Source organism: Parambassis ranga, chromosome 21 (genome assembly GCF_900634625.1).
Source record: "Parambassis ranga chromosome 21, fParRan2.1, whole genome shotgun sequence".
NCBI classification, from domain to species: Eukaryota; Metazoa; Chordata; class Actinopteri; family Ambassidae; genus Parambassis; species Parambassis ranga.
The window spans coordinates 4860704-4873814 of record NC_041041.1 but is presented as its reverse complement, the minus strand read 5'-3'; the positions used below and the strand labels follow the sequence as shown (position 1 = coordinate 4873814).

Here is a 13111-nt window from a genome sequence, read left to right as displayed (position 1 = left end):
AAGCATATGTGGGAGGAACGTAAAGTTCCCACAGAAAAGCTGTGCAAACATGAGCCGAATATTATCTCCAGTGTCATCAGTCAGCATCAGTACCAGCTGGTTCACAGCTTAACCGAAAATGGAAATATATTCATATTTAGTCAGCTGCAGTTAGTTTTATGCACAATAATTCACATTTGTATCTGAAATGTTAAAATAGGACAAAAATGTAAAGTGATGAATCAGCCTCCTAAGAGATCTGCCATTATAAATTGGCCTCCATATTCAACCAGCCCCTTTCTTTCTGAGGCTGGCATCTAACACAGTACAGTACCACACATTCTCTGTGTTTGATGCAGACACTTCAGGCATACTTTGCGGGATCCTCCCAAAATATCTGACACTGTTAGACCTCCTAACAATATATGGTATAGATAATATTATGGAGCGTAAACTACACTAACTTAATATATATAAATGAGTGAGGTCAGTGTTGGATTTAATGGAGTGGCGAAGAGCAACGGATCACTGCATGTGCTTTTCTCATTATGTTGAGGCGAGCTGCATGCCAGTGACTCACAGCTCAAAGATGACACATCTCTCCTCCTCACAACCACATGGCCTCTGTTTCACAACACAGCTATTTTCATAAAGCCTTCATTTACAGGCGGTGATGAATGGTGAGCTTTTTTCAGGAGCTGGACGCCTGCTGGGGTGAGAAGAGAAACTCGAGAGACAGACGAGTGGCTTATTTATTAAAATGTCACAACAACTGTGATATCAGTGGCGTAAATTATCTGATCGACGTGTGTAAAAGGCTCACGGATTGTATGGATCTGATATAGGTGATATACATTTTTATATGACATGAAACAGCAGATTGGTGTTTAGAGCGATGAAACAGGAGCACCCTGCAACACCTGTTGCATTTCTTTTGAATTGAATTTGCACAGCCTCAAAGACACAGCAGGTGGTTTATTGAACCCTTTATGCAGGTTTTGTAAGGAAACATCCTGGATTATATAGGGTGCAGCTGTGGCTCCACACAGGTCCAAGACACTGAAACCAAAATGGAATCTGGTTTGTCTCAATTCGGATCAGGACATACAGCTGATCAAGCCCATGGCCTCGAGTGGAATCAGATTGTCTAAAACAGACCACTGAGTTCAGACTCAGACCCTGATATCTGAATGTGTCATTCTTTCTGAATGGCAGAAATGTCAGCTGTCAGAATATGAACTCCATACATGCATCCACACGCTGTGGTTTTGGAGGACTGGCCTCTGTCACTTCACACATGGCTGCTGTTTGTTTAAAAGCTGATAGATTAGCCTGCATGTGTTGAGGAGACAGCATCATTTAGTCTGATGGAAGCAGAGTTTGATGGGCGGTAGTCTGTGTTTTTAAAATGGCCTCTTAAAATAAGGAAGTTAAAGAAACGTGTGGAAGTGACACGCTGTCATGTCCTCCAGCTCGGATTAAGCTGCTCATTATCATTGATCACAGTGGGTTTTTTGGTCTCTATTGATGGCTAGCTAAAGCTAAAAGTTACCATGGATACAAAGACAGAGCTGCAGGTGGTGACACACAGTATAATAATGACCCAAAACTCTGAATATTTTGTGTTTGGTTCATTTTATTTTGTAACACCTAATACAGAAGTTTATTTTAAAAAGGTAAACTGGGCCATTTGAAGGGGAGAGCTACATGTTCTTTAGCACACGTAAAAGGGTTTTTCATCATTTTGGTTACAGTGAATCTACCTGAAATAGTCCACATTACAATCACCTATATGTTTTTGCCATTGACTGCATCTCTGTAAAGGGTGATCATCTTTCTACTGTGCAGTGACACGTTATACAGAGCGGTAAAGGTGAAGCACTCAAAATAAAATATGACCTAACACGTTTACCAGAAGGAAAAACGTCTCCTTTTTGGGTATGATAAAGTTTGGAGCCCCTGGTTTCCACCCAGCAGCTCTGCAGAGTTTCAGTCACGGGGTGAGGGAGGGAAGGAGGGAAGGAGGGGGGGGTGAATCTGCAGGACTCGGCTCACCACGCCTCGGTACGGTGAGTTCGTCAGCCATATTGACTACCTCTTCTCCTCCGGTCGTGGGAAACAGGCGGAGGAGTCTCCGCCAGTGAAGCCCTGCAATCACTCTGAGCGCGCACTGTGTCCGGTAAACAGCGCACACCGCCGGGAAGGTGAAACGCTCTATTTTTACTCGCTGTGGATATATATATAAAGTACTGCTGCCAGCTGGAGGGGGTGACAGTTGGAGACATCCTCAGCGCAGCCACAGGCGTTAGAGGTGAGTTTGATCGCCTTCATCTCCGCCTGCCTTCCCGTTAAGCCGTTCAAATGAGGGGGGATTTGTTTCCTTCTCTGAGCCGGAGGACGGTGTGCTTTTATTTTTTTTTCTTTCTTACCCTGGACCCGTTAACGGACGGGTTGCAACTTGTGTGATAACGCAGAGCCGTTTGACAGGCAGGGTATAGTGAGAGAGGCGGCGTGGCTCCGTTTCCTTCGCTTCACCTCTGGTTTTCTAACCGGCTTCTTTTGCACGTTTCGGGACGGGAGGACGGGGTGAGTGAAGTGGTGTCACTTTGCGCAAAGGTGCAGTGTGTCCGTTAAAATGTTATGCAACAGAACAGGGTAATCAGATGCTTGTGGCTTTTTCTACAGAACGACCTGAAGGCGCTTCACTGAGCAGCACCACTCAGCTGCTCCCTGATCCAAGAACCAAGATACAGGCGTTTGGCGAGCCCCGGCGTGCCCACCGCTGCTGTTGAAATTCGGCGGTTTGGTGACGTCCTGTTTGTTTTTTTTCGTGCCGGAGGGCTGCTGCGTCTCTTTTGTAACCCGCACAGCGGAAACAATGTTTCTTGCGCCGTTTGCAACTTTTGCTGCGAGTGTGTGTGCTGACTGCGCGCATTTCTTTCTACAACAGTGTAGCGAACTACGTTCCGGTGACGCTGCGTCTCTGCATGCTGTTGATTTTAATGGACTCGCTTCTTCAGGGTCACAATACTTGCGGTTGATTCAAATTCCGCTATTTTTTTGCGCATGCCTCCATAAGCTTTTTGCATATGTACCAGTAACTTGCAGCCACACCACCACCACCTCCTCCTCCTCCTCCTCCTCCTCATCCTCATCATCATAAAGAAGTTTCCATGTTTGTGTTCACTTTGCGCCTTTACGCGTAAACGTCGCTGCTGAATACACATTAACATTAACGCGCCCACACACATGATCCTATAGCAGGTCCATCTGGCACAAACAGATGCTCCCGTCCGGCGTCAGGACAGTTGGGACCTGCTTGGACGTAGATTTATTGGTTAATATCCCCGTCGCTCAAATCCGTCCTGTTGCTCACGATCCCGCCCCCCTCTGGGACCAAATTACAACTCATTTGAGAAAGAGGCTCCCCGCATCATGACATAAGATACCTTTGACGGCTGGTTTTAGATTTCTCGCAGCGGCACTATTTATTTGTAACCTGTTGAATAATCCCATGGCCCAACACAAGAGAAGGGGAATGATGATTTGTCCTGAATATTGTCCATATATTTGTGTTGATTTCTGAAAAATCTAATTTGCTGTTTCTGCTTACATTCACACCAGAAACTCCTGAAGGTGTTTTAATTATTTATAGCCACTATGAACATGAACATGAACTTTTTAACACCTTGAAAGCATATGGTTAATATTTGGCAGAATCGAATGGTACACCACCTCTCAACCATCCCACCAGACATAAACACTTCTCAAATGAACAAACATTGAGCTATCTTCCTCTGTGAGAAAGCATGTAATTGACATTAACTGTCTTGTGACCCCATAGCCTTCATCAAGAGTAATGTAAACATGCCAGCCCCACAAACTTGTACAACGTATGCAACTCTATGCTGTCTTGGTCTTAGATCTCATTCAGCTTTTGAATATGGAGACACTTTAGGCCCTGTTCACACTGGAGAAAGTCAATCCCACTAGAGTAGGATTGTATCTGGATAGTCTTTAAGCTAGATACGTTCCGGCTTGTTTGCGGTCCTCCAAACTGCTAGGTGGCGCCTCGTAATATATAGAGTCCGTTCAAGCCACGGTAGGACCGCGTGTGCGCATGCATCGTGTGTTGTTTGTCCCGTGTTGCTCGTTTCTTAGTTTTTTTCGGTTTAAAAAGCAGTTTTTTCCTTTGTAGCCCTGTGGAAAATAAACTCGGGGCAAAGCTGTCGTAGTTGGCGGTTGTTTACATATGGCTTTTGTACATGACCACTGGTCACTGTCCCCGTGAACCCGAAGTATCACGTCGCTAGCCGGATGCGCTAGCTACATTTGCGTTCAGACCTGAGCCACATTTGAGCCAATCCGGCTAGATCTTCCTCCGAGAGGTGGATTGAAATCAAGCTGGATATAGCCGGATTCGCGGTGTTCACACTCAGAAAAAAAACTATCAGGATATTATCCAGATATGGCCCGAATCCAGCTCTAGCTGGATTGATTTCCCCAGTGTGCCCCGTTCACACTGGGGAAATCAATCCGTGTGTCACGGTCAATCTTAGTGTGTCAATTAACTCCCTTTTTATTGCAAATTTAAGCAGCTCATCTGTTTTCTTTTTGTGTTCCTCCAATAACCCCATGACCACACTACTGGAAAACCTAGCCCATTACTACTAGAACAAGGGGTTAACTAATGTACGTCTTATACATTAGCCAGTGCAGACGACCTTTGAATACTGTTGGGATGGCAGAGAGTTGCTGACTATTAGCTGCCAATAGTAGCAAACATCTGTGAGAACTGCAGGACTGGAGACATAAGCCAGATGTTAATGGGTATTTGTGGGATTTTTGTCTGGGGCAAAACAAAAGGAGCAGAGTCACTGGCCTCCAGGCTGCTCTGTGCTGCTTCATGACATTGAACACTAGAAAAAAAATACAAATCCGAAATGTAAACTATTCTGACTTACTCATAATGTAATGATGTACTGGCACTTAAACCAAATCAGCTAACAGCAGCACCCTTCCTCTGCGTTTGAATGAATCCTGTTGTACTTAATGCACCAACCAAGAGGCGTGTTAATGGTGAAAACAAATCTGAATCTTCCTCAGACTCGGCATGTGAAGCTGGCTAAATTTGGAGAAACTCTTCACATACCAGCTGCCTCTGCGAGACAGTCTGAAACTGTTTTACAGAGCTCTGGTTTTGGCCGTGCTGAGCGGAGACTTGGATCATCTCTAAGAATGTGTCTTTCTGGTTTTGGTGTCAAAGCTGGTTCCATCTTGCAGGGATAGTGAAACCCAAACTAAAAAAAGAAAGGATCAAACACAAATGAATACCCCATATATATCCATTATAAACATATGCTGTATTGTAGAAGTGCATGCATGCATAAGTAATGAGTACAGTAGGGCAAAGTTGAACCGGGAGTTTTCTCTGCTGTGCTGCCGTTTGATTTTAATGCTCAGTTCAGCCATCAGATTAAAAGTAGTGGTTGAAACCGAATGAAATGAATGTTTAAAATGATGACACACACCCTAATATAACCATGATAAATCATATTAAATAAATGCAACCTAAACTGTAAAGATAAATAAAACAAACCGTACATCTGGGTAGCAACTAGTGGCTTCTTACAGCTTTTTAAATGTTGTATCTTGTACTTTTCTCTGTCATATTTGATATAAGGATGTCATCATTTGTTTAGCCTATGTGCATCTTGTGTGCGTCTGTATCAGTTGCTACTGTGAACATATACTTTAACTCCTGAGGCCTCACCACAGCCAGGTTCCCTGACAGACACTATCTAGTTTCTCTCACTATTGTGGCTTCTCTTTCACTTTCTTTTCCTGTATCTGCATCTCTGTCTTCCCTGTGCTGTTTAAAATTAGACTGAGTCACCTGGGGATGTGGAGTGTTCTTGTAGAGAGGTCATGGCTTATGAGGAACAGACAGCTGAATCAAAACTTTGGTGTTAATACTTGTATGTGGACATTTTTTTTTACATCCTCAGTGCATTTCTGTAAATAATGCAGGCTTGTTTCAGCCCTGTGTCTGAAGCTTGTTTTTAGCTTTTCCAGACTAACATGGTATAAACAGATTGTATTCTTTCATATCCTGATAGTTTCCTGCCTTTGTGTCCTCGTTTTCCTTCAGTTCTTATAGAGTACAGAACGGGGCACAGTGTTTGAAGGAAGGAATTCACATCTTTCATTTGCATCTAAGCAGTTGGTCTTCGAGCTGTAATTGCAGCATCAGTTAGCAGTGTGTTAATGTTTTGTGGTTTTACAGGTCACGACCTCGACAGGCCATTTGTACTGTTTGACACTCTCCTCCTAACACACACGGAGGGAACTGAAGACTCTTCAGTGGCATAAGTCGAGCCTTGTTTTCTAGAAAAGCGGCTGGTACCACTTCCTGCTGTTGGAACAGCTGTTGGAAGTTTGTGTGTGTTAGTGTGTGTGTGTCATCACTGGCACTGACAGTAGGACATTCTGTGGCCTCTGCAAGCACACATGCAATGACAGATGTAACACAAAATAGTGAAACTGAAGAAGGCAAACATGAGCAGTTTCATTGTCTTGAATGAGGAAGAAGTGTTTGTTTAAAATGCCAAATAAAATACGCACAACTGTTCCTTCTACAGTAATGATGCAGCCATAGTTGGTTCATGTTACCACTTTTTAAAGAACCAAAAAAGGATCCAGGATCATACCAAATGTTCCAAAAATTAATCCATGTATGGTAAACAGACTGCTGAAATGTCTCCTGGATCTGTATTGTGAATAAACTTTAGATACAACATTATTTGCCATTTTATGATGAAGTAGCTTTTCTTGTTTTGTCCATTACTGGGTTTAACAGCCTATTGAATGAGGCACTTATTGTTGTTTTTCTTTCTCTGGTAACACACCACAAATCATATCCAGAGGCAGAAGTGCTGAGAACGATCTGAACAGTATTCCCCTGAATGATCTGTAAGCCAGAGAGGAAGCAGATGAAAGCTGCAGTGTGTAAAGCAGAGCTGCAGGACCCTCCTATAAAAATGTGTGTAAAAGGCAACAGGTCGACTTAAGAGAACACAAGAAAGAGAGGGAGATGAAAGAGCGTAATGTCCGCAGAGAGCAGAGTTTCTTTCTGCATGAATGGTGACCTGGAAGCTATATCCGCCTGGGAGTGACCCCCTGCTTTCACTGAATGAATGCACCAACACACACCCAGAAGGCTTACACACAGCCAGGTTTACAAGATAGTGAGACCACTACACAGAGCAGACCTGTGTTCTCTAAAAAACCTTGCACACAGTACAGTTCACCATGAAGTATGTGTGCAAAGGGAGGCAGTCTGTTTCCTGTAGCATTTAAAATATATTACATTTTGCAGATTGTAATCATGTCTCCCATGCTGAATGCTTGCTAATGCAAGAACTATATTCTCTGTTTTTCTTTGCTCCTCTTTAAGCAGTGAAACAGCCTTCGTTTCAGCATTCATAGTCTTCACCTATCTCCCTGCTGCAGGTATATGGGTCAAGTTGAGCTTTGAATACTTATGTGTTTCCTCTCCTTTTCCATCAGTGCACTATTCTACACCTCCTACCATTTGATAAGCTAAAATAGAACGTCATAGTGCAGGCAAGTGATAAACTTGCTCCATTGTGCAGATTAAATAAGTCTACATGTATTCATTGTTGCTCTTTAGTCAAGGAACTGATAATTGTTCAGTGTCTTGTCTCATACTGTATGTGTGGCTGATACTAAAATGCGACACATTTTGGATGTGTGTTCATCATTCCAGGCTACTGCAGATAATAAATTTGTTACATTGATTATAGATGAGACAAATTAAATCCCTCGAACCTGCTAAAAGATGCAGCAGTAAAGTGTTTGCAGTAAAGCAGCTTTGGGGCAGGGTAAGATTTATCCGAGGGGTGATGAGTTTTTAGCTTTAGGTAGATGGAGAGGTGTCTGAGGCTTTCTTGCACTTCTATCACTTCTCATTCTCTTTTCTGGTCTCAAGGTCTCATAACCCAGTAATGGTGAAATCACTAGTGGAACGTAATTCGAAAGACAGGCAGGGAACAGTTTTCCTTGTAAAATATGATTTTTGCATTTTATCTGCATGTTATCTGCATTTTAACACAAACTGGGATTCTTACCCCCACCCTGTTTGTGAACAGTATGTTAATTGAAACAGAAAACAGAACAAAAATAAACTTAATAGTGAGTGAAAACAAAACAACTTCAGGGGACGCAACCCTTACACTACACCACCTTTCTGTCAGAACAAACATTCACTTTTTTAGCAATTCCGTTACAGAAGCTAATCTATTGGATCAGACCAGTCTCGGTTGCCTATGATCTTGTCACTGGTTCACTTTTGAGTGGTACTGACCACAGCAGACTGCGAACACCCTTCAAGAGCTGCAGCTTTTGAGACCCAGTTGTGTAACAGTCAGTTTGGTCCTTGCAAAAGTTGCTCAAATCATTCTGATGACTTCAACATTGAAGGCAAAGCATTTACTTGTCATCCAGTAGATCCCAGCTACTGACGAGAGACAGGATAACTAGATAATCACTGATCAGTGGTGTTGTTGGTCAAATTCCAGTCCTTGTCCTAAGAAAGAAGCTGCTCTTTGTTGATGCTCACTTTGTAGAAGGTCTAGAAGGATCTGGGCCTCAGATGGACCCTGATGTGATGATGGAAGGTCTGGCTGAGCTGTGCATTGATTTGCAGGATGGGCCCTGCAGTTCTGTGGCACATCAAAGTGAATTTCTCCAATGTGAAAAGGAGAATTGGGACAGTTCTTTTTTTAGAGTATATTTCACAATGCTCTTTGATGTGATTATAAAATTTGCAGTTTGCCTCGAGAATATTCAAATATGTAGAAGTCCCTTTCCCTGCATGGAGCCAGATTCTAATAGAAATGGAAACATTTAGGACAGTAAGAGGCATTAAGAAATCTGTGGCCTACATTGACTTTTATGAAGTTAGCAGTGTCAACCTCTCTGTATTAAGTTTGGTTGTGATGGTGTATACTGGTTCAGATGGAATTCGAAGCATAAACAGGGTATTTGTCACTTCACACAATCACCTTTTTCATCTAATGTGGTCTGTATTATAATATAATGGTGAGTAAACAGTACTTAAAAGTTGAGTGTGTTTCTGGAGCTTGTGACTGAGCCTGGTTAACTCGCTGTCCTGACACTTGAGAAAGGTCTATTTCTGGTCTCACACATCACACAGATCTGGCACCTGAGGGACACTTTTATATTACATTTTAATCACTTTCAGTAACGAGACGTTCTAGTTAGCACCACACTGTCCTGGTAACCAGTCAGTGGTAAGCGTGTCAGCACGTAAAGGGAACAGTTGCATTGTTTTGGTGTTTCTCTTTCCTCTTTACGATTTCTATATGTCTGTGTTTTGGACTTCTTATTTATTATTAATGCAGCTCAGCATGGTGGTGTCAGGCCAGGACTGTCTCGTGAACTTGATCTGGACTCAGAGGGATTCTCTGCTGCTGTCAGACTAGAGGAGCTCTGCGGCAGCTGCATGTTAACATGAGCTCGACTGTTTCTGGATGTGTTTTTTTTGTTGATGATTGATGTTGTGGGAACAGAGCAACTTCCCATGGTTCAAGTCTAAATTGTTCTTGTTCTTTATAATCAAGCTTTTAGTTTAGTTTTATTATTTATTTGGACATGCCGCAGAAGGAACTTTTTTTTTTACAAGTTCCGTCTCCTGTTGGACCACATGGGACATGGGATAAATGTTTTTTTGATCCTGACCAGAAAGTTTAAAGAAAAGTCATGTTTTTATTTATAGATGGTTATGTTTGACTTTTTATGTGAAACTTAATCACTCACTCGTGCACAGTATACATCAATATCACCAACATTGCCGTCAACTTGGCACATTTCCCCTCAAATTCCCAGACGATGGAGAAAGTTTCGTGTCTGGTCATGCCAAAAGCTGCAGCTGTGTGAAGGGAAAGTTACTTAGCTGTTTATTAGTGCTATGTGGTTGCACAAACGTTTTTTGTTGCACTGAATCTTTTACAATTACAAACATCACATGCATAATTTGTTTTTAGTTAAAGTCTCTGGAGAGGAGACACATACAATACACGAACACTTAGACATTATATTAGAGTGTCAAAATATGTTTTGTTTTGGTTTGCACATGTACAGTGTGGCAAGTAGTAGACAGCTGAACTGATCAATGAATGTGATGAACGGTGTTGAGCATATTCAGTTGATTTACTGTTTCCTGCCTTTGTCTCTTACTATAATGACATAATCCTGTCTTCTACTAGAAGTACAGATTTGCAAATGCATGCCCACCGTAGAGTAACTGTACATCTACCTGCTGTGTGTGTTCTTTGTGTGACATTTGTTCCTGTTGCTGTGTGTTTCAGGCGCAAGAGGCCCGGTGTGAGGCAGGAAGACGGAGGACGACTTCTTTTTGTTTTCTCAGCAACAGGGGACGGGCGAAGAGAGGAGAAAGATGCCCAAACCGGTTAGTACCCAACAAACACAGTAATAGTTGCTGTTGTCCTTTAAATCTACACAGTTATCCTGCTTATCTTTTGCATTCCTCTGCATCAGTTTTAGAATTCCAAGGAGTTGCTGCCATAAATATAAAGTTATTGCAGGTATTTGTATCCATTGTCTCAGAAAATCTGCACATCTCGTTTCTGGACCATCTGTGGCTCCAGGCTCATTGAAAGAGCATTTTGCAAGTAAAGATATGACTTGATGATAAAATCTTAAAGCTGAAATCCTTCACTGATCTTTGCTTTGAGTAACGGCTTGTCTGTTTAAGGACAAAGTTTTGGAACCTTGGATTGAAAACATAAATGCATTAAAGAGAAATCTTTAAGAGATTCTTGTGTGTTCAAAGGCAGCATCCTTGTCCATCAAACAGGTTTTTTATAGTAAATGGTGTAATTTTGTTGATTTGTGTTTCACGCTTTGATGAAAAAGAAGTCATTGATATTTATTCCTGAAGAGCAGCCTGAAGGAGTTGTATTGGTGCCATTCATACCTGCTGTTTTTTTTAAATGTGAGGCCAGAGTGGGTCGTCAGTGCGACCAGTGGGAACCAAGGCATTACACAGGAGTGCTCGCTCACAGAGAAGCACAACAGTCATCCACTTTGTGGAACTGTCCTGTCTATTGAGAGGAACAAACACAAAGAGGGCTTTCTCTGCTCTATTTTTAGCCTGAAGGACACTGGGAGCCTTCATGTTGCTCTGATACCAGCACACACAGGCTGAGGTTGCACAGCAGCTTAAATAACAGGATTACACTCATATGGTTGCAAGGCCATATGTACCTTTATTATTATACTACATTTTCTTTTAACCTTGGGAATTGAAGCAAGAGCTCCAGAAATTCTTCTGAAGCAGCTTTAAGCCTCAGGGTTAAAGTTTAGTAATGTTGTTGTCGATGATAACAGTGATTACACTGGAAATATTTAGTGTGTTGTGATATATTGTCACAGGTTGAGATGCATAATCCTCACTACTGTTTTTTATACGTTTTTACTGAACACAACATGTAAATATTCACAGTGCAGGGTGAAAAAAAGTATGTGAACCCCTAGGCTAATGACTTCTCTAAGAGCTAATTGGAGCCAGGGGTCAGCCAACCTGGAGTCCAATCAATGTGAGGAGATTGGAGGTGTTGGTTGAAGCTGCTCTGCCCTATAAATAACACACACAGATGAAACCAAGCCTGAGTTGTTTGGAAGGAACACACAATCCTATGTGTGGAGAAGGAATGGCACTGCACCCCGACATCAAAACTTCATCTTCATCAGCTACTGTGAAATATGGTGGAGGGGCATCATGGTGTTGTCATTGATGTAAACATGAATTCCCAAGTTTATCAAGACATTTTGACGACAAGACAAGAGAGTGATTCACCCCAGACATCCCAAGAATATTGCTGAACTGACACAGTTTTGTAAAGAGGAATGGTTCGATATTCCTCTTTACAAACCAGTAACTGTTCTGCAGGTCTGATTTGCAACTACAGGAAACGTTGAGGTTGTTGCTGCCAAAGGAGGGTCAACCAGTTATTAAATCTAAAGGTTCACATACTTTTTCTACCCTGCACTGTGTGTTTACATGTTGTGTTCAATGAACAAAAACATGAAAACATATAATTTTTTGTGTGCTGTTAGTTTGAGCAGACTGCATTGGTCTATTGTGATGACTTGGATGAGGATCAGAACACATTTTATGACCAATTGATGCAGAAATCCAAGTAATCCCAAAGGGTTCACATACTTCTTCTTGGAACTGTACATATGTTGCACACAGTGATTCTAGCTTTTGTCAATTTACATTAATCATAAAATTCAACGTTTCAAATTCAAATTCAAGCATTTCGCTTTTATGCTTTAAAGTTGTAGAAATGTGTAATTCTGCACAAAATAGATCTTCGGGTTCTCTCTACTTCTAGCCATGATTATGTTCTTTCCATAGAGGTGCAGGGCTTCATATTTATGTGAATAATAAGCTTACAGTGTGCTTGAAGTTTTGAGGGTTAATATATGTTTCAACAAACAGAAAATGGCAATTAAATTAAGCAAAACTTCAATTTAAGCAGTTCAATGCATGCAAAGATGATCAATTACATCACAACAGATTGATGGAGATTGGTGAAAGCCTCAGTCAGGAGAGGAAACTTGTCATTGCTGGGTGTGAACATGTTGGCTGCTTCCTCCGTTATCCAGAGCCAGCCAGCGAGTGTAGCGAGCATTTGGCCCATCAGTCAATCTCAGTAATGTAATGGGGAATTAGGCCAAGCCCAATTCCTGGAAAGACACGAGGGATATGCGATGGGGAAAAGAGTGGTGAGAGGAGGGGGAGGTGAATCATGAGAGTGGTCATTGTGGTATTTGTCAGATATTAAAATCCTTTCAGGTAATGTAAGAGAATAGCTGTCTAACATAGCAAATTTGTGGAATAGCACTGGATCAGACAGAGACCAGTTAGGAGATAAGACACAGAGCCACAAGGAGAGACAGACTTTACAGGAGTGAAAGTTGGAATAGAGAACTAAAGCTCAGATTATCAAAAACACACTGTGAGGACTAAAAGGAAAACACAAAAGGATGAAAGAGGATT

At 42.0% G+C, this 13111-nt stretch overlaps 1 protein-coding gene across 2 annotated transcripts in view; it reads left to right on the top strand.

Moving 5' to 3' along the window:
• The first annotated feature begins 2030 nt into the window (after nt 1-2030).
• LOC114426173 (radixin) overlaps nt 2031-13111 on the top strand; it is a 31570-nt gene continuing 20489 nt past the window's right edge. The window contains exons 1-2 of one of the 2 annotated variants that reach the window (XM_028393387.1): nt 2031-2290; nt 10392-10492. In XM_028393387.1, the coding sequence (XP_028249188.1) occupies nt 10481-10492 (12 nt within the window). In that variant the 5' untranslated portion in view covers nt 2031-2290; nt 10392-10480. The other variant, XM_028393388.1, reaches the window with a different exon arrangement.